The following is a 24255-nucleotide window of genomic DNA, read 5'->3' on the forward strand; positions in this document are numbered from 1 at the left end:
GGGGCGGTGAAGGCGGCAGGCTGGAAGGACAGAGACCTGGGCCGGGAGTAGGGGAGGGAGGCAGGGAGGGAGGATGGGGGCCAGGTTTGGAGGGTGGAGGGAGTTGTGGAAGGGAGGGGTAGAGAAAGATAGAGGAGGAAAAGGGGCTACAAAGAGGCCAGAAAGGTATACGGAGAACAGAAAAGGGTGCTGAGAGGAAAAAAGAGACAAGAGGGTGGACCTAGAGGGGGAGAGAATGAGGAAAAGGAAAATGAGGGGGCAAGAGAATATTAGTAAATAGGCCCAGGCTCTACTTTGGGTGGTCTTGTGCTATCTCAGAAAGGTGGGGGGTTGGGGAGGGCTACTTAGCTCAGGGAGAGATGCTGGACTTACGTGTGCCAGCACAAGTCTGTGCTGATTTACTGCCCCAGGTTTCCGGGTGACTTTGCAAAGTGGTTTTCAGGGAAAGAAATAAAGAGCCGCCCTTATTTTTGGATTCGGTGAAGGAGGAAGACTTTAGAAATTGCCCTTTCTGGCACTCTAGACAAGCCTGCAGTTTATTGCTTTAGGAAAACACAAAGAAAAATCTGCGACCATCTGACGTTTAGGGAAAGGGACTCTGAGGAAACCACAATTCTATCTCGCGGCGGGGGGGGGGGGGGGGGGGGGATGTTGGTCATCCTTCCAGGAGGCCCCACCCCAGTCCTTTTTCTGGCACATTCGATCTTGCCAATTAAACAAAACTGTCCGGGTCTCCATCAGAAGACCCCCACAGATAGCATTCTCTGCTCTCGTTTGCTTCTCTGAGATCTTCCTAATTTTAAAACACGGACATTTGCCCATGCTTGCCCTCTACCTCCCTCCTCCTCCCCCCAACACACACTCACACTAACACACACTCACACTAACACAGGCGCAGCGCGGACTTGAGAATTACATTTAAGGGGAGGAAAGTCAACTGGGTTGAGGAGAGCTCCTTTTTAAACGTTGGTGGGGGTGGGGAGCGTGGAATTAGAGGTAGGTCAGGAGAAACCGGTGGCTGCAGGATCCCTTCAAGACCCCGGCAGAGTCGATGTGCACCACTGAAATTTTTTATTACTTTTAAAGTAGCAACTGTTCGCAGCCAGTCGGTGACCGAGAGGTCACTCTTGGACTGGACGGCCCCCCCCCTTTTTTTTTCTTTAGTGGATTTGCCTTCCACCCTTAAAGCTTTTAACAAAATAAAACTTGGAGTTGGATCTCGAATTCCCCACATGATAAACCTAAGTGGCAGACAATTAAGATATCTTCTTTAAAAGGCGCCCCCTCGAGCGCAAAGAAGGGGCCTTCAATGGGCGCCGTCCACCTTCCAGCCTAATCCGTGAGAAGGCGAATTGAAAGCGCCTCCCATTATCCCAGCCCCAGGACCATCTGACGCTGGGGATAGGATTTGTTTCCTGGAAGAAGGAGAAGAGAGGGAAAAAAAAAACAAAAAACAAAAAAAAAGGACGCTGGGAAATAAAATCATTCCTTAGTTTCTTAGTGTCTTAACCAGTGAGGCGGAAAACAAGCAAGAAAAGATAGCAACCCGGTTGCGGCACCTTTTCAGCTCCCGAGCGCGGATCAAAACATTGTAGCATCTGTTGAAAAAGAGACGGACTAAATCCTATAGAGGGCCTGGGTATTATGGGGGGTGGGGGTGAGGGGAGGAGTTAAGAAAAAGTGTCTCCGTGATCCCTAAAACCACCAAATCGCTGGAGAATTGGGGCTGGATAGAGTTGTCTCTTGTTGTCAGCCCACGTCGTCAGGATTTTATTCACCGTTGGCGTTGATCAGATGGAAACCATATTTGTTTCCCTCTGAGACCTAACCTCGCCTTATGCTTTTGGAGTAATGGACTCTTTAAAACCCCCAAAACAGCTTCCTGGCCGGGGAAAGAGGACCAGGGAGGGAGGGAGGGTGGTACTTCTTAGCGCCAAAAAGTCTGAGGATTCCAGGGGCCAGCCAGCGGAAGCTCGCCACCAGTGGTCCCACGGCCCCCACAGCCCCCACGCGGGGACTCCACACTCGGTGCAGGCAATGCGTGAGCCCCACACAGTGGGCAGTCCGTGCCCGCTGGACGAAGTACTCCAGCATGTCTTTTTCTTGGACGGAGGGGAGACTGGCAGTTGGTGTGGCAGAATTCTTTAGCAACTTGGCGCCAAAAAATTCCAAGCCCCTGAAGGAGCGCCACTTTCCACCTCAACTATCACCACCAGATCCTAAGCGTTTAGGTTCTTCCTTCCCGCCCTCAGGCTCCCGGCAGGACAAAAAGTTGCCCTATTCGGGTGCCGCCTCTGGTGCAAGTGGTGGGGCTGGCAAAGCTGCAGCCCTTGGCTTCTACCAGGGCTCCCGGGGGTTGGGGGGGTGTCCATGCTCTGGGCTCCAAATTACTGTGAGCCCTCGCGCCCAGAGGGCCAAGATGTGGAGGCCCCAGGCTCAGCTGTCCCAGGCCCAGCCACTGTGCCCCGCCCCTCCCCAAGTCTCAGACCAAGTCAGCTAGACTCGGCAGGGTCCAGGTCACCCGGGCCTCAGGCTGCAGGGTGCTGGGGGACAGGCTCTGGGGAGTGCGAAGTGGGATGCCACTCCGGTGTGTCCAGGGTGTGCAAGTGGAATCCTATAGTTTCAAAGGTCAGGTGAGGGTGTGATGGTCTACACTCAGCCTTGTGACTCCCTTGTCCTCACCAGAGGCTGGAGTGGGCCTGGTCCTGTAGCCGAGTTGGAGGCGGGGCACCTCCCCAGACGTACTGTACCCACCCTGGGAGGCCTGGGGTTCTGGGCCGGCCCAGCAGGCAGGCAGGGTCTCCCAGGGGAGCCGGGTCCCAGCAGGTCAGGAGGCCTCGGACAGCCGAGCAGCCGCGCTGGGAAACCCAGAGCGAGCGCTTTGCTCCCTATCTTCCCAGTGTCCGTCCTATATTGTTTTCTGCTCTTAAAACTGACATGTCTAATTGGCAATTGGTGCCGAATCGTGTCCAGAGGTCTCTTGTGGAACATTTCTACAGCTGTCTCCTTCAACTAGACGCTTATTCATGTCGCCTTAATGAGAAACAAAACGTTCTCTAATGAGCAATTACAGAGCGACAGGATTGTTCCCATAACAAATTCTTGCGAGTGACAGAAGCATCCTTTGTACCAGATATTTCGCATACTGTTACCGATTTCCCCTTCTCTAGCCCGGCTCCGCGGAGGCGCGGGGCACCAGGAGCGGTCCGAGACAGCAAGGACGCGACGCGCGGGCAGCCCAGTCAGCATCTCTGAGTCACCGCCCCCCATCCGGAGCCCCCAGGGTTGGTTGTGCTCTGGGGAGTGAGACACCACGTCCCATTATCTCGCATATTATCTCCTTGTCACAAGGACAACAAATACCGATTAATCTTCGGAGTAAACTGTTTCCTGTTCTTGACCAAGCTACCTCGGTGTGTGTAGAGGAGGGTAGAACTAACTGCCTCCATCCTTTCTCACTGATTCTGGAATGATCCAGATCTCATCTCTTCTCGCAGCTCCGGGCACCCCAGAGTCTGGCTCACAGTATCTTCACTCCACCCTACTAAGCAGTCGCCACCCACAGAGAGTGAGAGCTGGGGACCAGGAAGGGTGGAAGGTGTAGGAACGGAGATGGTGAGAGAATGTTTTAGTTGGGAGACCACTACTTCCAACGCCCCCATCCTCCACTCGGCCCTGCATCTCTCTGCTCACCCTCTCTCATATGCACCCTACTCATAGTTACATAATTTGTCAATTATGGCAAAAAGCAAAATGATACGATTATGTTTACCTTACAGTCTGTCAGTGTGTTAACTTGTCACACTTCTACAGCAAGGGGGCTCTCCGCGCATTCGAATGGTAAATTTGAATAGGTTACCACGCAGCTAGCTCTTAAACACATGCACATACTCCTGCCCATAACACACACGATCATGCACACACATCAGCCACATTCATACTACTCCTCACATACACAACCCTTACATTCCCAGGTCAACCAGATAGTTAAGCAAACTCCACAAGCCAATGTATCCAAAGCATTTGAAGAGTCCCCCCACCACATTCTCCAAGTACAGAGGCTGCGAAAGAGAAAGGTTGGGGGGGAAGAGAACGGGCTGCATATACAGAGAGTGTAGATGATGGGTGCTTGGGTTTTTACCTTGGGTAGGTTGTCCTGGCACCGAAGTCCCGGGATACCAACCCGGGCGGGTGCCCCAGCTTCCGGTCTGCCCGTTCAACATCCTTAGTTTATCATACATGCCGTCTGCGCCCATCTGTTGCTTTTCGCTAGCCAGGTTGCGAAGAACTCTGTTTATTGATGACACCTGCAAAGCAAACCAAAATCAAACCAAATGGTAGCGTCTCCTGAAGACAGGGTTGCCTTGTATTAAGTCCCCATCTCAGCATGCCCACACCCTTAAAGAACCCTTAACACACTAAAAAACAACAACCTCCCAGCCATCCTGGGACAGTGGGTAGATTGCAGAGACATTGTGGACAGAATGACAGCCATCATTTTGGGCATGGGAACTGTGTTGGGTCACAGTTGGGGGGAGGGGGTCCTTCACCATTGCTCCATGTATCTGGTGAGCTAACTCACATGGCTGCTTTGCTTTATTAAAAGATTCCACCCCCAAATTAGACTCGGTTTAGAGATTTTTTCCACTTTATTTGTTTTATATTAGAGCAGAAATAGATGTTTGATGCCTGAAAGAAGATTCAGGCCGGTGGGCTTGGAGGAGGTTAGAATCTGGTTTTCATTTTCATTTTCCCTCTCAATTCAAAAGCCTTTCCCCAGGGTGCCTATGTCCTCTACTTTGCAGCATGCAAATGAGGTGAACAACTCCCACCCTTGACTCCCATTTTCTGTAAAGTCAAAAAAAGGTCGGGATGCTCCTCTCAACAGCCCCAGGTACAGAGGAGACATATGTAGAGCCAGGAGGAGATAGAGACAGAGAAACACTGATAGGGAGCACAGCAGGAGGAGGTGAAGAAAGATATATGGTCAAGAGGACAGAGCATGGAGCTTAGGGCAGGGAGTGGGGGATGTTCTCAATGAACTTACACTTGGTATGTTATCGTTGGTACAGACCCCCTCAGACAGTAATCTGTCTCGGATTTCCCAAGCAAAGATGGACGGGCACTCCCGCTTATACTGGGCTATTTTGCTTACAACTTCTGGAGTCGCTACTCTCGGCTTACTACCTCCGATTGCCCTGGGTCTGATGGAGCCAGTCTCGTAATACCTGCCCAGAATTTTACTCACACATCCGTTGGACACCTGCATAGGGGAAGTGGACAGAAAACCACATTATTAATAATTTCAAGACAAAAATAAAATTGTTTAAGTATGCATTAAACAATGACAAGCTTACGTTTTGATTGTCCAGCACTTGGACTTTTGCATCTGCATGGGTCTATAACACAAAAATATACCTTCAATGGTACGAGAACTTACTGTAGAGAGCTTTTTTCTTAAAATTACATTTGTAGCCCTAAAAACTACAAATATGATGATACTTTCAAACAGTTTGAACTAAAAAAAAACTAAAAGTTTTTTTTAAAAAACTGTTTTCTTAAACACTGCCTGAAGATGCATCAAAACGAAGTCAGATTCATTTTTTGTGCTGACCTTGCTTAAAGTGGTGTTATGTTTTAAGAGCAAAGAGGAAAAACAAACTGAATTTTAACTTATTTTTCCTTTTAAAAAATACCCAGTTGAGTAAATGTCAGTTAAGTAGGGAGGTAAATGGCATTTGTCTTTTTAAAATCAATACATATTCTTCATGAAATGAAGAATGCAAACAAATATCTCAATATCTGAGGTAAGCATGGGATGAGAGAGAAGGGAGTGAAATTATGCTGGTTTTGTAAAACTCAGCTTATTACAGTTCATAAACTGTTATCACAATTAATTTTTTACCAAATAAAAAGGGAAAGGATTTTCTTTTTTTAATTCACACACTTTTTTTCCTAAAGCGGATGAATGATTTTAGGTGACTGACCCAAGCTGGAAGAGAGAGGGAAGGATGGTGGAAGGAAAGGGGAAAGAGGGAAGGCAGGGGAGTGGGGTGGAGACTGGGGTGGGTGGATGAGGGTGGGGGGTGTCCATAATTAGCAGCGTTTACAGTAAGAAATGAAGAGAGGGCGTTGAAAGTAGAGGGCCGCAGGGGCAGCGAGTGGGGCGGCGCCGGGAGGATCACCTGCAGAATTCGGGAAATGTCGCACGGCCGGGCCCCGCTGTGAGCGAGCTCTACGATCTTCTGCCGGGTGGAGTCCGGCAGTGGCCGCCCGTTGACAAAGACACCACCGAGCTGATTCACTCCGCTGTGACCTGAGGAGAGGAGAGGAGAGGAGAGGAGAGNGAGAGGAGAGGAGAGGAGAGGAGAGGAGAGGAGAGGAGAGCAGAGGAGAGGAGAGCAGAGGGGAGGAGAGGAGAGCAGAGGGGAGGAGAGGAGGAAGAGTAAAGAGAAAGACGAGGGAAAGGAGGTCGAGGAAGAAAAAGGAGAGGAGAAAACATCTACAATGCATCCTCAGCTCCCTGCCAACCCCTGCCAACCTCGGTGATCAGGTCCCTGCTATCGATCAAAAACGACAACAGGACCATGCAGCCAAGCGGAGCATCGGGCAGCCCAGCCCCAGACACGGCTGTGCTCCTGCCCACCGGACTGCAGAAGCACCATACAGGTAAACATATGCCAACTAGCAAGAACACACACACTTCACTATCGCCGTTACCCCCAGCAGTGCCCCCAGCCCGCGGCCGCTCTTCATAAACACCCCAGCCAGACTCTGAACCCACAAGGTGCAAACAATCGGCTCCAAAAATATCCTCCCAAAGATCCCCTCTGAGTGTCACGGCAAACCGTGGTTCCACAGAACCCACACTGAATTCCCAAGCTCTCGGCATTGTTGGAACAGTGAGAGCAAACCCCACAGCCCTTCAGCACTCCCATGGACGCTCCAGTCCAGAAACGTTTGTTGTCACACTCCAAACTCTGGCGAAGGCACAACACAAGCACCAGGGTTAAAAACACAAATATAGACGAGAAGGGGAAGGAGTAGAGAAGAAGCAGAACAGCAAATCTGTGCCTAGCGAACCCCAACCTGGGTTTCCGCGCTTTCACTGCAGGCACGAGGGTCAGAGTCCCAGATACGCCCCAACCACAAAGTAGTCCCGCTGCCGCAGTGGGGCTGGACCAGGGAGTCTGCTCGCAGCCAGCACAGCTCGCTTTAGTTCCACTGCTGATCTCGGCTCCCCCCTCAGCCAAGGACAGGTATTACTAAGAATCCAAAAACGGGGGAAAAGGGGGGAAAGAACACACCACAGTGTCCACTGTCCCTCCTTTATCTTATTATCTCACAACCTCACCCCATTGTCTAATGGTAAAGAATAGGGAGAAGAAGTTAGCACCTCTCTGTAGCCTCCTTCCCAGAAACCACAGGCACACAAATAGAGCCAACTGCCAATTTCCACTCTTAAAAATCTCCAACCTGCAGCCCCGACTCCAGAGAGCAGCCCTTCCAGGAGAAGACGCGGCTCCCTGCTCCGCTCTCCTCTCTGCGCCTCTCCACTCCTCTCTTCTCCTTGGAGCCTCTGATAAATTGACTCCAGGAGCCTGAGCTTCTTAGCAATAAATAAGCTCCAAATATAGAAGAGGGGGGAAAATATGATGAGCCTCTCTGACATTTGTCTTTAAAATAAAACTAGCTGCACGTCAAGTTTGAGCTTAATTTCTGGAAATAGGCGGAAGTCGCTCCGTATCATGCATGGAAGGCTAATTGAAAAGATCAGTCGGGGCGCTTGTGGCAGCCTTGTCACTTTGTGACAGTGCTCCGCTCCGGGAAATTGCATCGTCACGACAAACGGGACCGTGATAAAACGACCCTTTCCGTCCCTATTTGTAGATCACTCAGAGGAGATTGAACTGCACTGTTTCCCCCTTCGAGGGGCACCGTGTTTTCAGGGTAGCCAAAGGCTTGGGGCGGAGGGGGGCCCTCACTGAGAAGGGGGGACCAGAGCCTCAACTCGATGAGAAGTGACAGGCGTTTGGGGGATCTGGGCACCGGGCGGGGACATTGCGGGGACACTGTTTCTACAGCAGAGTAAGGCCTAGTCCGCGCTTCCGGTTTCTCCTAAGTTCCCTTAATACCTTCCTTTGCTTCGCTGGACCCATCTACCGCTCCAGCTGCCGAGCCTCCCCTTTGGGCAAAGGGAGTCTTCCAAGAAAGAGAAAGACTGTCCCAGAGACCGAGAAAGACTTTCCAAACTTCAAGCACAGCCCGGGCAATTCTCAATCTATGAATGCCAAGGCGTGTGGGGCCGCCTTATCCTAGACTTTCCTCCTTCTCTCCTCCCCATTGCAAAAAATAACGTGCCCACCACTTCCGCAGCAACCTCGGGCGGGTGCACACCCAGGAGACTCCAGGGCCAGGTCGCCTTTGCCAGCATAGAAATGGCAGCGAGGAAACGCTGCTCTAAGTTCCCCTTCAGAGGTTAAGCCTCAATCATTGTGTCCCTTCCCTGGGGACGGCTGGCGCTCTTGCCGAGTGGCGATGATTATGCGCCTAGAATTCGACCGAGAAGCATCTAATAGGAAAACATATGGTGTCAATTTGGATGCTCCGCGCCTCGCGCACACCCGGGAGCGAGCGGCACAAAGCCCTGCAGGCCGGCCCCCGACCCCGCGCCCCTCGGGGCCGTCCAGCCAGGCCGCAGCGGCAAAACGCTCAGCGCTGTGCGCTGTAGCCAGGCCTGCCCGAGAGCCTACGACTGGGGAGACTGAGCTGCAAGGGGAGAACCGCGCAGCCAAGAGGGGTGGGCTGAAGCCTTCAACTCACCAAGAAGGGTGCCTCCCGGGCCAAGCCCCGGGGTCTGGCAGGTTCTGCCCAACTAACCTGCCTTAAAGCTCGCCACCTTTGCGCCCTCTCCTGAGCTTCGTGCCCACCAGCCGCGGAACAACCAGGAGGCAGCTAGTGGTTCCAGGACAGAAGGATCGGGCTCAAGAGACCCTCCTAAGTCTGCAGTTTGGCAAGCGAAGGTTGCTAGAAGACTTAGGTCTTTCTGCACTCCTACTACAGCTGAGCCCCTAAACCACGTCCAGACTCCGCACCTCAACCAGGGCCTGATTTCAGTGAGCCTCCAGGCTCCCAGGCCCAGGATCCAGACTAGCCCTGTCACATACCAACACGCATGGACTGAGCAGGAAGGTGGACTGGGGGTGCAAGGGATCTGGATAGAGGTAATATTGGGAGCACAGGAGCCCAGAAATCAAAGGCACAGCGGGTCTAGGAAAGACCAGGACCCACAGAGTTGCAACTACCAGGACAGGGTTCTTCCATCTCCTTGGCTCAACCTCCACTCTCTTCCCAGACCCAGTAAACCTGCTCTCGCCAGACTAGCCCCGTGTAACAGCCCCAGAATTCCAGTTTACCACCGACACCCCACCGTAGGCCTGGGTGCCCTGCTCCCTTTGCCTTCTAGGCCCAGAGCTGGGGTGGGGAGGGGAGGAGCTGCCCTGAGAGTGACTGGGGGAGGAGGACCCCTACCCCCACCCCGCCTGGATGGTAGAGTCATTCAGTCTTGTCTAAACCCAAAGAGGCCTCCTTCTCTGGAAAACCAGAAAAGCCTCCGCCCCTCCCTGCTCTGCCCAGCCCCTCTCTCTGGGGTCAGAGCCCGGGCAGGGGCGGGGAGGGGTGTGTATTACAGGATTTGGGGGGATGGGGTTTCTCTACCTCAACTTCGCAAACTCAAGCGAGCTGTTGTGAAGGGCCAAGCCCCTGTTCTTCCAGGAGCGATAAAGGCAGAACAAACGCCCTCCCCTCTCCGGCTGCCGGTCTCCGAGAGGGACACAGCTGACTTGAGTCCCCAAGGCTTTTACCCCGTGCCGGGGTACCTGGCAAGCGCAAACGCCCCGAACCTCTGCACACTCCCCTAAGGTTCGTGCATCCCCAGCCGGGTCAGAGAAAGACCAGAGGCACTTACTGTTCTGCATGCTGGCGCTGGCTGGGGGCTGTGGGATCCCACGGGGCTCGAATATGGGGCTCTGTTAGCAAGAATATAGGCGTTAATCCTGGGCTCGCATCAGGTAGGCCTACCTCCCTACAGAGGATGACCTGGAGCCAGGACAGGAGAATGCCCCTTCTTTAGGAAACGATCCACTCAATCGCTTGGGGAAGAGAGATCTGGGGGTCATCCAGCTCTGCCCTCCAGTGCATGCAAAATCTACAAATAAAATACTCCAATGCTCCTCATCTGTTTCCCCCCAAATCCTTCAGTAGTTAACCCTTTAATCGGGAGAAAGGCTGACTTGATTTTGAATATTTTATTCCATCTGAACAATGAAGCAGCATTCTGACTCTTTAGGGTTTTGGAGCCCAAAGCAGCTTTCGAGCCACCGCAGAACTTGCCTGAAATCTGGGATGTCTGTCCACTCTTACAATAAAAGGTCTCACACATCTGCGCGCCCCTAGTTAAAGTCTTCCCCCTAAGATAAAACAGAAGGAGAGAAAGGTATGTCAAATTGTGGCTCAAAAGCATAGGCCCATAGGTTCTCAGAGCCACAGACTCAGGGAAAAAAAACCAAACACATATCTAGGGCTCAAACTGCTATAAAACCCTAAATCCCAGATTTGCACCCACATTTTCTTTAGCGGCCTCTCCTGCAGAAATTTTAGAAGTGGCTGCTCTGGCCTGCTACCTTCGGAGAATTGGAGAATCTGACAAGTCGGCATCTCATTTTGCAAAACTATTCAGATCCAGGGGTGGGGGAAAAGGGAAGAATAAGACATGCAGTGGGGTAAAGAGAAGAGGCTGAGGACTAATACCTGAAGTTAAGAGGTGAGGGGAAGGGGACCTCAAAACTTCAGGGTGCCTGAGGGTGCAGACTGAGGTTGATTAGGACGGCTGCCGAGTTATACTCCCTCCTTAAGGAATTTCACCACTTTAGTTGCCCCAAGACCCCCAGAACCCAACTCTCTGGTTACCCCTTTATCTTCCACTCGCCCCTTCAAAGCTTCCCAGTCAGGCCCCAGCTCCACCCATCTCCCAGCCTTTCGGGTGATTTGAATGTGGCGAGCCCAACATTTTCTCTCCACACCTCATTTATTGTGATTAACTTCTCTTTTGGTGTTTAGATCTTCCTCCTTTTACTGTACTGTGACACACGCTGTCTACCTCGCCTCACTGCTTTAAAAAGTACAAACAGGAGGGGGTGAGCGTAGTCGACAAGGCCTACAGACAGCGAACAATGGCTTCTATTCTCCAGCTCTCCCCAAACCCAAAGAGCAAAACCAAGTCTCCCTAAGCAGCAACACAGCTTCCAACCACACGTACCATCAACCCACCAACTCACAAAGGGAACAGAGGGACACTTCTAGCTTAGTAAGTCCTGACCTAGTATGTGTCCCCCAAGGCTCACACTCCACCACCTCTTCCCTGCCGTCCCCTAAGAACAAGGTTCTGGGGGAGGAGGGAGAAAATAGAAAAGTAATTTCTTGTTATAAATATCTAGAGGTAATTGTGTTACTGGTGTGAGTTGTTAGGGGCTGTAAAAAGATACAACGGCACCGTGGGGAGCTCAATTGGGAAGAGAGAATTACAATAAAGAGCCTATTCAGAGGTTTGGGAAAAAAAGGGAGAGAGAGAGAAAGAGAAGTAAAATAATTAAATAGTCACAGCATCATTTCTCCCGGTTAAAAAAACAAAAATATTAATTCTTTTTCCTGTTTTGTTTATTGTGATTATTAATTTTGCCTGCCTACAAGAAAGGAATTCCAAGAAGCACATTTTTTCTCTCCAAGGCCATTCATTCATGGTCTAATTTATTAACTAGCTAGGAGGCAGCTTAAATCCATAAAAAATAAACTTAAGAAGGGGACTTTTTTCCAGCTTCCAAATGCAGCCTGGTAAATATTGGAAATGGCAGAGGGTTACCTAGTTATCCCTAGCTGGGTTGGCTCTCAAAGCCTCCCTCCCATTTCTTACAGTCCCCACGACCAAAGTCATGCCCTGGCCAGGCAGAAACCCCAACTTAGAGCAGTTCCCAATCCCTCAAAATGGGACTCTGAAACTGCAAAGAGGTAGCAGGCAGGAAAAGGGGTAGGGGAATTCCCTTAGAACGGGTAAAACTTCTTGAACTCCCCTCTGTTACCCACTCTGTACTCAAGCACAACCGAATGCCCCCATCCTGGCCAGTACATTCTTGAGGCCATTTAAAAAAATTCAGGAGCTGATTCCAGAGAGGACTAACCGATTAATTTTCGAAGCATCTGGGAAGGTGGAAGCATTTCAAGTTCCAGTTCTGCTCCATTCCCGACCCCTTCTCGGCTAAGAGGCTATCTAATTACTTAAGTAATTATTAACACTTAGTGCAAAAGCAACCCGGGACCCCAGCACGCTGACTCCCGGAAGCAGTCTTTCGCGGAGAGGCTAGGACCACCCGNCACGCCCCCGCAGCCACAGCCAGTGCCCCCCACCCAGCTCAGCCCGTGACTTCCTACAGCCACGCCAGGAAAGAAGGAGTCTCCACACACCTGAGAGTCACCACGGCTTTGGTCCACTAGGCCACTGCCTCCCCCATCCCCAACACTAGCCTCAGCTTTCAAATACTGCTGTTTTCATGACTTCCTTCTCAAAATCCAACCCCAAACTCCTTAGCTTGGGTGAAGAGGAGAGCTTACTTTCGGCCCTCCCAGCCACCAGCCAAAGAATAATTAGCAATTAAGATGACAAAGTTTTACTCTCTAGAGCCAAATAAGATAACTAATCAAATTGCCTTCAGACGTTTGCAAAGGTCACCGGCTATTAAAAACAACAACAACAACAAAAAAACCTAATGTCAATGGCAACCACAATTATTTCTTCTCCGTAAACTGCCAGGCTTTCAAACTCTTTGCTTTTTATTTCATTTTCTGCTCCCGCCCCCTTTTCAATCTCCCCAAGTTCGAGTTAAACATCCAAAATGGCTTAGGGAGCTTTGTAGAGTATGAGAGAAAAGGATACCACACTTACTTTGTTTTTAAACTTTCTAGAAATCACTCAAGACTGGAGGGCCGGGGTTTAGCACTCAAAAAAAGAAAGCATTTCCACTTGAAATTCAACGCCATTTCCCCACAATTACACTTGCTAAAATTCAGGGCTATTATGGTGCAGGGAGACTGAGAAAATCTGCACAAGGAAAGAGGCAACAACTTTATGAACTTTGAAAAGACACTTTTTCTCCTGGGGTCTTGCAATCAATCGGAAAGCTCTCAAATTACTCAGACTAATTAGCTGGGAGATGCTGTGATCAGACGAAAGGGAAAGCCAATGCTTTCATATTGATTTTTTTAAACCTCACCAAAAAAAAAAATCAGGGGATTTGGATGTAAAAACAAAACAAAACAAAAAAGCAATCCACCTTTCCACCTCCAAACTTGTTGAAATGGCAACACCGGGTGCAGCTTTGTCAAAGGAAGACAAGGAAAAATACCCACCGAGCGCTGGGGGCTGGAGAACAGGGAAGACCCCAGCTTTCGCAGGGCGAGGGCGAAGGTTGGGGGAAGTCTGGGGAGCAGAGAGTTTTCATGTTCCGAGCTCTGCGCTCAAGTTAGGGGCAAGAGCCTGGGGCTTGATGGAAGCGGACAATCCTTCCTCTTAGCTCTGAGCTCCCTCCGAGCGCGCGTTCGACCGCTTTGGCCTGGTGGCTTCCTTCCCCGCTCCCGCTCACTCGCTCTTTCTCTTCGCCTCCAGCGTGCGGTTGCCTTGCGGATGGACTCTGTTCCGGCTGGCGGCGGGCGCGGTGCCCCTCGGTGCTCGACTGCCAGCGGACTTCTGTGCCCGGGGGGAATGCAGCACAAAGCCGGAGGGCGGGCGAGCGAACCGCAGCGCAGCAAGCCAGCTCCCTCGCCGCTTTCTCGGCACGCCCGATCTCTGCGCGTTCGCTGGACAAAGCAGCCGGCGGCGGCTGGTTCCTGCAGCCGTTCCTGGGCCTGGGGCACCGCAGAACCTCTTCGTCCTCTCCCGCAGGCCGGGAGCATTTGGCGACGCTGGGGCCGGGAGCCCCGGCTGCTGCTGCGCCCGGAGCCTCGATTCTTCCTGCGAGCTCAGCCCGCGCTGGCGCTGGGGGTGAGCCGGCCGCCCACCCCGAGCCCTACGCCGCTCCCGCTCGCCGGCCGTCGCCCTCCGACGCGGGCTTTCGCTGGAAGTACAAAGTTTGGGCTCCTGCGTGGAAACTTCTCCGGCCCAACTCTCCCGGCGTAGCAGTGGGGGAGGGGACCGGCGAGAGGGGAGGAAGGGGGAGGAAGGGGGAGACCTGCCTGAATATTGCAATAAAATGAAGCGAGAAGAAAGAAGTGGACTCACCTTTATGAGGCATCCTCTCTCGTCAAAGCTTCTGTCAAGAGTTTTGTTTGGTTGGGGTTTTTTGGCTGTTGTTGCTGCTTAAAGACCACGGTTTGAAATGACGGTGTTTTAAAGGAGTTGCTGGTGCGAGTTTTCTCCACGGATGCTCCTGGTTTGGTGTGTGAGAGCAATTCTCAGATCCCTGGGAAGGAGACAGAGATTGACAATAAAATGGGCTGTCAGCGGCTGGAGAGTGAGAGATAAAGAGTGTGGGTGAGAGAAGTGGCTGCAGCCAGCACACCTATGCTGATTGGTGATGGCTCAAGTGTGTTAATGTGTGTGTGCCGGCGCCCGGCCTCGCCTCCACCGCTCCTCACTGGCCCATTAGCGAAGCCTGACCTCTGTCATCATCCTCCAGCAAAACACTTCCTCCTGCGCCTGAACCAGAGCGGGAAATGAGGCCGAGCCACGGTTCGCTTTTCAAACCCACTAATCACTCCGCAACATGCAAATGTACCGCTCGCTCCCACACAAAATATTGCTTTATGCAAAGCAGCGCCGGGGCCTCGCGCCAGCCGATTGGATGTTCTCTCTCCCCGCCTGGTGCAATTGGTCCGTTTGTTTGAATATGAATACACTTGTTTTCGGCTCCGGCGGAGGGTCCTTCTCCTCTCCCCGGTGCTGGGCCCCCGCGCCCAGGCTCTGGATCTGGCGCTCGCCGACATCTCTAGGCTCGGAGCGCTTCGGGAGTCAGTGCCGCCCGCACTGTGGCCGCGAACTTGAGGGGTCGAGTGAAGGCCGCTAGGCTGGGGGTCGCACCCTCCACCTCCCTAAGCTGGGCGCGGGACTCCCAACTCAAGGGGGGGAGCAAGTTTCTGCAGCTCTGCGCAGCTCTTTCTTGCCAACTCCAGCGCAGCATGGCCTGCCGCCCCGCCCCCGTCCTCCCCTCCCGCCCCTGCCCCATCGCCTCCTGAGCGCTGGGACGCGGAGCACAGCAGTGGCCGCGCCCTAGCACACCTGGCTGCAGTGAAGAAAAGGGACGTCAGCGGCACGGGGTCCCCGCAGCATCACTACGGCGGAGGCCCAGGCGAAGCCTAGGCCGAGAGAAGGCCTCTGGGCTGGGAACTCGGCGAGGCCGGGCGGCCTTCCCAGTCCAGGCCTCCCGGGCCTGCCCATTCCCCCACCCTCGCTCCCCCGGCCCTTTCTTCTGTTCTTTCTCCTTTCGGAAGCCGCGGTGCGCAGCGGAGCGGAGGCACAGACGGGCTGGAGAGGCCCGAGCAAACACGCCACTTACTTTGTGTACAGAGGGTTCTTGTGAAAAGCCCTGAAGAGTCCTCACCAAACACTCACCAACTTCTCCCACGTGCCATTTGTTGACTAAGTGCGGCTGTTTTTCCAGGCTCCCGAGAGCAGGGGACGCCAGGGGGAGATAAGAGGGAGGGAGGTGACCAATGCTGGGAGTGTGTGTGTGTGTGTGTGTGTGTGTGTGTGTGTGTGTGTGTGTCCTCGCCGGCGATGTCGGTGTGTCAGCGTGTGTCGGTGCGTGCCACCGGTTATCTGTGTGTGGTGCGTGTGTCTCGTCACCACGATTCCTTTTCCTGGGTCTGCTCAGTCCACGGAAGCAGTTCCCCTTCAGCTGTTGCCAGAAAACCGGGGAGGAAAGTAAGTAAATGGCTTTTATCTTCTGACCACACACCAGAAGTCCATTTGTTGAATGCTGGACGATTAGGACACACCTCAGTACACTCCAAAGGCGCCCCTTGGCGCCCCGCAGTTGAGGTGACAGGCGAGGGAGCGGCCGCCTAGTCCTGCGAAGTCCGGAGCTCTATCGGACCTTGCACGCCGTGTCTCCGAGGAAAGGGGAAGTTTGGGGATGGGGGACATACTCCAGGACCCAGCAAAGAATAGGGTTGGAACAGTTGAGGCAGGGAGGCTGAAACAGCTACCACCGGGTACTCTTAACTCCTCTTGACTTATGAAAAGTACCGAAAGTCAGAGCTCATCAATAAAGTCTGTGTACCCTGAACTCGCGGCTGACAGCGCGGTAGCCACCCCTGGGAGCTGAGCCCAGGAGGACTGCAGTTTGCCTTGGGCTGCCGGGCCTAGTATAGGCCTCACACTCTCGGCCCCTGCCGGGACCTACTAACGCCACGACCAAGGAGCTTGGGCAGAGCTCAGGAAAAGCGGAGGCCTCCCCAGCTTGTGCCAGGGTTGAGGCCGCACAACCCGCTCACCTCCTGGGCCTGGGAACCGCCATTCCCGCGGCCCAGGAGCACTCTGCGCCAGAAGAAAACATGCCAGAAGCGAAGTAGGTGGCGCCAGGCCCCGGGGTCAGCGGCCTTCTATGCGAGATTTCGTAGGACCGCGACTTTTCCCGATCCTGGGACGTGGGACAGTGGACCCAAGTCCCAGACCAGAGAGAGTCTGCGTTCTTTTTCGCTCCCTTTTTTACTTCTCAAACAAGCATTAAAGAAGCTTGAACTCAAGTCCACTGGGCATAAGCGAAGGGGTGGTGGGGAGGAGGCCCAGATTCTGTACGAACTGGAGGCGAATATCATTTTTACAACCTGTCAAATTAGCAACCGAGTGGATTAGCACCTTCTTAAGCTTTGCCTCGGAAAGAAGCCACCATAATCTTGTTGCTATTTCCCCCCTGGGCACTGGCTCTTTGAATGGGCTCCTTCTCCCACCCCCCAATCCCCATCTCACCTCGGAGAAAAGTTTTAACAACAAAAATCGTAAGAAGCGAGGAGCCTGGATTGAATGCCACTGACGTCATTGGTGGGGGGTGGGGGTGGGGGCTCGGGAAGGACTCTTGGAAATCCTTCTGCACAAACAAGAAACAAAAACGACTTGGCTGCTTCCAGTGTGTCAGTATGTTTTGGAGGGGTAGCAGCTCAGCCCTGAGGGAGGCAGAGTTTTCAAAGTTTAAGGAGAGAGGGGTGGAGAGCGAGATTTCCTGTTCTTTCTGGGCTAGTTTCAAAGTGGGTGGGGGTTCTGTTCTACCTCGTGGGGCGCCTCGCGCACTCTGCTAAGTGTTCTGGGGGCGACGCGGCTGGTCAGAGGGGCTGGGACGGAGGTGCAGCGCGGCAGGGGCAGAGGTGTGAGCAAAATTGAGACCGCTCGCAGGTCGCCATTTTAATTGTGGCTTCCAACACCACGGAGGCCCACATGCTACCCTCCCGAGGCGGGGGCGGGGGACGAGCGGGATCGCGACTTTCGTTTCTGTCTTGCCTTTTCCTTTTCCCGCCTCTCCCCAAGACCACCCCCATCACGCCCCCCACCCCCACCCCGCTTTTGGCGCCTGAGGAGGACAGCTCTTCGGCTCGGTTCCGCAGGGGCTGGGGTCATCCCACCCGGTAGGGGGAGGCTATCTGTGCGGAGGGAGTCTCGCGGGGGGCTGACCGATCACCAGAGAGTGCCCAGAGCCTCTGGCCAGTATTGGTTGGTAAATGTGAGATCAGGCTGCATAGCATCTCACCCCCCAGAAGTCCTAGACATTCGCTTGTGCCCACTCCCTAGATTTTCGGTCCGAAGGCGGCCTCTGGCAAGGCAATGACGTGCCCGGTTTTCGGGAGATGTGCTTTCGGCGCACGGCTTCGGAACCGAGAATCTGCCACCCGGTGTTGTGACACTTCTAACTGCCACTTTCCACCGCCAAGCAGAGGCGCGATGCTGGCGCTCTGGGAAGGATGGAGATGAGCTTTTCTTTGAGGGAGGAAAGTCTCCGCAGACACCTGCGTCAATTTGCAGAACCTCAAGCGGCTCTCTCTCTGCTGGCCCTGGGAAGGTGGGTTCCCTAGATAGCAGAGCTGACAAAAGGGTCAAACGAGCACGAAAGGCAAAGGCACCCACCCCTGCCGCCCAGTTCGGGGTGCCTCCTCCACACGAGGCCTCTCCCCCTCCCCTTTCCTCAGCAACCTGCAGATTTCCAGTTCATCCCGCAGCCTCGCAGAGTCCAGAGCGCCGAGAAGCAGAAGAGAGCCGGGAGCCGGCCGGGTAGCGCCTCCAGGCTGTGGTCACGCTCGGCCGGGGAAAGCCGCGGTGCCCTCGCCTTTCCTCCCCTCCTGCCAAATGGCAAGTAGGTTCGGTCCTCTTCCATTCACATTATGAGGCAAGCGTCTCTCTTTCTCTACTCCTCACCCAAATACTCTTTAAAAAACATTGTCCAACTGTGTTTCGCAGCCAAGAGATCCCCGGACTCCTAAGCCTTTGCTTCTTTTGAACCCTTACATGCTGCTGTCCAGATGGGGACCAGGTTTAAAACTCCTGACGTGTAGGACATTTGCAATCCGTGGCACGCTCTGATTTTTGCAAATAGGGTTCCCAGGAAAGTTTGCTTTCCATTTTGTCACTGTGACGGTTCTCCAACTCTCCTTTCCCTGTAACCTCCGCCCTCAAGAGTCAAGAGTTCAGCTTCAAACGAAAAGAAAGCCAAGGCCACCTCGGTCCCTTCTCGAGACCTAGAGATCCCTTCTCTAAACAGCTGCCTATTTTAAAGGCCAGGGACCGACTCTAGCATTTGTCCTGGAGTGGAGCAGGGAACACGCGGCCCGGGGACTGGGGGCTTTGCTGGAGGGTATGAGGCTAGGGAAGGGAGAGGGAGCAAATGTCATGGCTGGTTCGCTCGAGCAGCCAGAGAACCGGAGCTAAGCGTATCCTGACGGGCTCTTAAAATGACATTGATTGGAACAAGCTGTTCCCCACCCCGGTAAGAGTTAATCTGCCTGTTAATCAAGGCACTAAGGGGCTCAATGCGAGTTTTATTAGCGATTGGAGAATAGAGGCAGCAGTGAGGGATCAAAAGCCGGGATCCCAGATATTTGTCAGCCCGGACACACACACACACACACACACACACACACACACACACACACACACACACACACAAGTATTTTCAATTAGAGAACAATTCGGCGCTTTTCATCACGTCCTAACTCAGTCTCACAGATGGTGACTTACAAACCTGGCTAGCGGGGAAAACCGAAATCTGGGGCCAGCCATGGGGAGAGAGGCAGGGGAGGAGCTGCAGGTTGGTTCGCGGAGCTCGGCCGGCCGGGGGGAGTTTAAGAATCCTCAGCCTAGGCCCTTGAAGCCTCAGATTCCTCCCGAGAGGAGAGAGAATGAAAAATGAAACAACAAATAACGCCACCAATATCGGCGGCATCCATTCCTCTCGGTGAGCTCCCCACTGCTCAGGCCAGGCTCTGGCGCCGGGTGGTGTCTGGCCCCCGCGCGCCGCAGCCGGGCGGGCCAGAAAGTTTGCGCAGCGAGAGGGACTCTCCTTCCATCTCTCCCGCGCTGCCCCCTTCCGCCCCGGAGGGGCGTTAAGTCCCCTCCGGCTTTCCTTTAAAATTCTAAAATAAATAAATAAGTGAACGCCAGGCCCTGGGGATGTTTGAATAGTAGCTCGCCTTCAATAATTCAAATTATATGAGAGGGTCCGAGGAGAAAAAGACCAGCCAACCACTTACGCCCTCTGATCCAGGAGGGCATGGGAGTGAGAAGGCGACAGAACAGGTCCCCGGCTTGCTCTGGGCGCGGCGTGAAGACCCTGGTCAGAGGTAATTATGTCACTGCGTTTTCTCGCCGTGACAGCCCGAATAAACACAATCTCCAATAAACATCTCTAATGAGGGAGGAGGCTCGAGGATGGCTGGGTTTGATTTATGACTAGAGGGGAAGGTCCACTTCCCACAGCTAAGTGGGCAACCTGCTCGCCCCTCAACTCCGGAGAAAGGAACCCGAGGAGAGGACCCAGATTCAGGTAAGGTGCTCGGCCGGGCGGCCACTTTTCTCGTTCCCTTGCTTGCTTCCCGGGAGAGGTGGGCAGGGGGCAGCCACCGGTCGGAGTTGCAGTGGTCCCAAGCACCTGTCATAGGTGCCTGAGATACAAACGTCCTACAAAGATTACCACTTAGAAGGTTTAGGAAGGGGGCGCCAGGAGCAAAAGTGGGAGTGAGGGGCGAGCTCGGGCCTGACTCAGAGGCCTCCCCAACCTCCAGGAGGGTGCTCCCGGCCCAGGCGTTTCCGGCCCTTAGGGGCTGACTTCCTTCAACTTTGGCCCCGCAGAACCACGAGCTAGCCTAAGTATTGGGTCTTCTCTTCCCTGACCCACGTTGGAGAAACTTCTGGCACCCTGCCTAGTCCGTCCGGGGGCAGGAGAGTCGCGGGGCTCTGCTCTCCCCGGCACTCAGTGGCCCGACCCCCCTGGCGCTCACAGGCTTCCCACCGAGGCAGCGAGCGCAGTGCCGGCGGTAACCCGAGCCCGCGTTCTAGCTCAGTGAGAATCGCTAATTATTAGGTCTTCCGAAGGGAAGCTCAAATCACACGCTGGGGGCTTTACGCGCTGCCCAGCTCCGCCGGCAGCATTCTTTAGTCCTCGGCTCGTTTCTGAGAAACGAACTTCCATCTCTAAGACTTTGTGTCGGTCCGACCATCTACACTTTGCAACCTCGGGAAACTTTTGCTGCACTTCGCCGGGTAGGCGGCGGGGCGTTTCCAAACGCTCCAGGCGCGGATGGGGACGTCTCCACGCGTGAATGTTGTGAATTGCGACTCCGGGAGTTCTAGGTGCAAACTGCATTCCCCCCCGCCCCCCGTCCTGTATTTCTCAAGGTAGCGAACGGCTTCTGCAGACAGTAGCAGATCCCGGTCTTCCTCCCCCGCCCCCCTTACCCCAGCTCAGCACCCAACTGGAAGTCCACTCTAGGGACTGGAACAGTTTGCTACTTTTGCAGAAAAGCACACTCGGCAAAGACAAGACACCCCCTCCTCCCCTATCTGATTCCGCCCTTTGTAACTCCCCTCCATCTTTGTATGCCCCCTTTTAAAAGCAAAAATCAAGCTTCTGGGCTACTTGGGGAGGGCTTGGATTTGGGGGCACCAGTCGCGGGCAGCGGAGAGGCGGCGCGGACCCCGAGCCGGGCGGGGGCCGGAGCCCGGGCATTTACCTGGGAGCGGAGGGCGGGGAGGCAGGTGAGCCTGGCGGCGCCGGTTCCCACACTTCTCACCGCCGCTCGGCAGGGGAAGTGGCAGATCTGACAGCCGCGTTCTACGCGAGGACCTGCCCCAGAGTTTAAATGTCAATGATAAGAAAAGAGGGTGCTCAAGCAGGCGCTAACTTTCCTTAATATCCATGCCAGCTCGGTTCTCATTGGCTGCCCGACCCTCGTGACGTCATGGCGGCCAGAGTTGGGCTCAGCTCGGTGCCCATCAGCGCTCAGGCCCGGCGGGAGCCTTCTCCTCCCCACCCCGAATCCGGCCCACTCCAAGCCCTGCGGTGGCCCTTGGCTAATCTCGCCCAGCCCGACCCCAGCCGGACCCGTTTTCCCTTAGGGCGTTGAGCCACCCCCCAAAAAACTAGTCTTACTGAGCGCGCTCTTCCTCCTCTCCTGGAACGCGGGTCCCTCCTCTAGGCTGGCAGCTACCTTTCTGGGTGCCCACCTGGCCCCCTCCTTCGATCCCCGAGGGAGTCACTTTATCAGAGAGACACGAAGATTGCACCGGGGTTGAAAAGGTCCTCTAGCAGGAATCGTTTTTCAAGGAGTGATGGGTACCTTAAAACTGGCCTTTGAGCTTACAAGTCACCAGCTAGGCATAGGCGGGGTCTCCCGGGAAGGAATGAGGGACTGCTTCTCCTAGGCTAGGCCAAATTCCTCTCCAGGCCCTCTGGGTTCTCCTGAGGGGAGCCACAAACCGCACCTCCGCTGGCTTCCCGCGCCTCCTTGGGTTGAAAGGCTCCAGTCACGTAGAAAATGTAGGTGACTTTATTAATCTTTGACTTGGGACTTAACTATTGCCTTTGTGGCCTAGAGGAGGAAAATAGGAAAGTCCCAAATTCTGAAGTCAAGATTCCCCCGCCCGGGGCCCAGGAAACCACAGAAATTGGCGCGGGGCCGGCAGGATACTGACCTGGTGGTCTGTGCTTGTTTTCCCCATACACCCAATGTGGATTGGGAGATCACTTCGTAGAGCCAGGCCTGCCTATCTTGGGATGGGGACCTAAACCTGCGTTGTGATTCCCGGGTCTCTCCCCCCTCAACAGGGGAGGGGGCTTCTCAATGTCCATTCCCTTCGTTCTCAGCCTCCATCCGGGTCTCGAACTTGGAAGTGACAGAGGTCCGTCCATGAGGGCCAGGGGCGCTTGACGAGGTGGAGGGAGGGGAAGTGGTGGGGCATGGATTGGCCTTTAGGCAGCTCGTGGGGCGCCTAACCCTGGTAGACCCGGGTGTGTGTGTGTGTTGCGGCTAGGAGGTGGACACCTAGGCCGGAGGAGGGCCGCAGAGCCAGTTCCTGCTCACCTTGCTTGGGTGGGAGCAGCAAAAGGACAGCGGGCACAGATGGCGCGCTTGAGAGGTCGAGAGGTTCCCGCTCCGCCCCGGGCACACCTGGATAGGTGTGGGGCTTCGCAACCAGCCGGGAGGCGGCTCCAGGCAGTCTGCCTGCTCGTTCCTCTCCACCGGACCAGCCAGCTCAGTGACGGACTAGATTTTTTTTTTCTCTCAGCCCTGAGGGCAGGGTAGAGGTGAGGAGGGGAATGGGAGCCTGTAGGCAGAATGGTCTAAGTGTGGAGTTCTTTCTTATTTACAAGCGGTACCCACTATTCTCCCCATCCCAACCCCCTGGTCTTCCAGTGTCAGGGGCCAGGAACATCCATCCTTCCACCGGCCACTCAGCCAGAACCCTGCTGTGGTCCTGTCTCCCCAAGCCCAGCTCTGCTGGCGAGTGGTACTCAGAGGTGTGTGCTAGGGTTTCTCCACCGCCACCGGCCTTCTCCTGTGACCTAGTTTCTTGGCAAGAGCTCTAGCTCTTCTCCAGGACCTGGTCCAGTTTCCGGCCCCAGATGTCTGAGGTGTCCCCGGCTCCAGGGTCTGCCGTGGAGTTTGAACTGCGTGTAGGCCCCGGGCCTGAGCAGGCCTCCCTAGCTCCGTAGTTTGTGGCAGCGGCTCTCGCCCCACCCGCACCCTCTGTCCGGAACGGAGGCCGCCTGGAAGGCTGCTCCGTGATTGTTTGTAGTCCAGGCCATTAAATGTGCGCGGATCCCTGCAACCCGGCAGGGTGCTCAAGAGCGACGCTGGAAACGCCACGGCCCCGGCCTTCTTATCTGCCTGTCAATAAAGGGCGCGCTCGGGAGGCGCGGGAACGCCGGGCTGTGCAGGCGAGGCCTGGCTAGGCCCTTCCGCGCTCCGGGCCAACGCACGAGCCGCTCTCCATTTGCCCCGGGCACAGAAGGTTGGGCGGCAGGAAGCTCGCGCTGGGGTCGCACCCGGGAGGGTGCAAGTTTAGCTGCTGCCGAAGGTTCGTCTCCCGGGTAGCTCTTGACCCGGGAGCCTGCCACCGGCCTTGGGGGCCCGGCCCGGCCCCTCGTAGAGCCCAGCCTGCGAGACTCGGCCTTGCCCCGCCTGGGCAGAGGTCGACTCTCTAGGCCGCATCGCCCAGCAGTTCGGGCAAAGGGCAGCGCGGGCGGCTTCGGGGCGTCATCGACTTGTAACACCGGGATGCGGAATGCAACCGGAGGCGGACTGTAGGTGGGGTGCAAAGGGCCAGAAGCAGGAATCCTCCGACACATAGGGCAGTCCCAAGCTCTGATTATTCGCAGTAGCAGCAAGCGAGCTCGGCAGTCGCCGGGTCTGCGGGGGTTCCCTGGCCTAGGACTGCTGTGAAGCCCAGAGCTTCCCTTCCAGCTCACCAAGGCGAGGTGGGGAATGGGTAAGAGGGTGAAGGACCTGAGATGGGGGAGTAGGGGTGGAGGAAGGGAAGGAGAGGAATGGTCAGAGAGCAAGGCTCGAATGCAAGGAGACAAGGCACTGGGGAAGATAGAGAGAGATCCGTCCTTGGTTTGAACTGTAGCTGAGATCTGTAGCTCTTGTCCAAGGTATGTTCTCTCTCTCTCTCTCTCTCTCTCTCTCTCTCATTTGTCCTATTTTTATTTTCATTTAATAAAACTG

At 54.5% G+C, this 24255-nt stretch overlaps 1 protein-coding gene and 1 long non-coding RNA gene across 16 annotated transcripts in view; one reads left to right on the forward strand and one right to left on the reverse strand.

The window, feature by feature from the left end:
* PAX6 (paired box 6) overlaps positions 1 to 21383 on the reverse strand; it is a 29117-nt gene extending 7734 nt beyond the window's left edge. Inside the window, exons 1-8 of one of the 15 annotated variants that reach the window (XM_019639451.1) lie at positions 21259 to 21383; positions 14327 to 14507; positions 10393 to 10469; positions 9968 to 10028; positions 6186 to 6316; positions 5358 to 5399; positions 5048 to 5263; positions 4142 to 4307 (exon numbers count right to left, since the gene is read on the reverse strand). In XM_019639451.1, coding sequence (XP_019494996.1) covers positions 4142 to 4307; positions 5048 to 5263; positions 5358 to 5399; positions 6186 to 6316; positions 9968 to 9977 — 565 coding nt within the window. In that variant the 5' untranslated portion in view covers positions 9978 to 10028; positions 10393 to 10469; positions 14327 to 14507; positions 21259 to 21383. Of the gene's footprint in view, positions 1 to 4141; positions 4308 to 5047; positions 5264 to 5357; positions 5400 to 6185; positions 6317 to 7089; positions 9937 to 9967; positions 10029 to 10392; positions 10470 to 14326; positions 14508 to 14606; positions 14824 to 15599; positions 15774 to 21258 lie in introns of those variants that run through there. The other 14 variants (XM_019639455.1, XM_019639452.1, XM_019639450.1 and 11 more) reach the window with 14 other exon arrangements.
* Positions 19523 to 24255, forward strand: part of LOC109381123 (uncharacterized) — a 25650-nt gene continuing 20917 nt past the window's right edge. Inside the window, exon 1 of the long non-coding RNA XR_002123640.1 lies at positions 19523 to 20072. This is a non-coding gene — a long non-coding RNA (uncharacterized LOC109381123). The remainder of the gene's footprint in view (positions 20073 to 24255) is intronic.

Source organism: Hipposideros armiger, unplaced genomic scaffold, assembly GCF_001890085.2.
Source record: "Hipposideros armiger isolate ML-2016 unplaced genomic scaffold, ASM189008v1 scaffold_44, whole genome shotgun sequence".
Taxonomy (NCBI): Eukaryota; Metazoa; Chordata; class Mammalia; order Chiroptera; family Hipposideridae; genus Hipposideros; species Hipposideros armiger.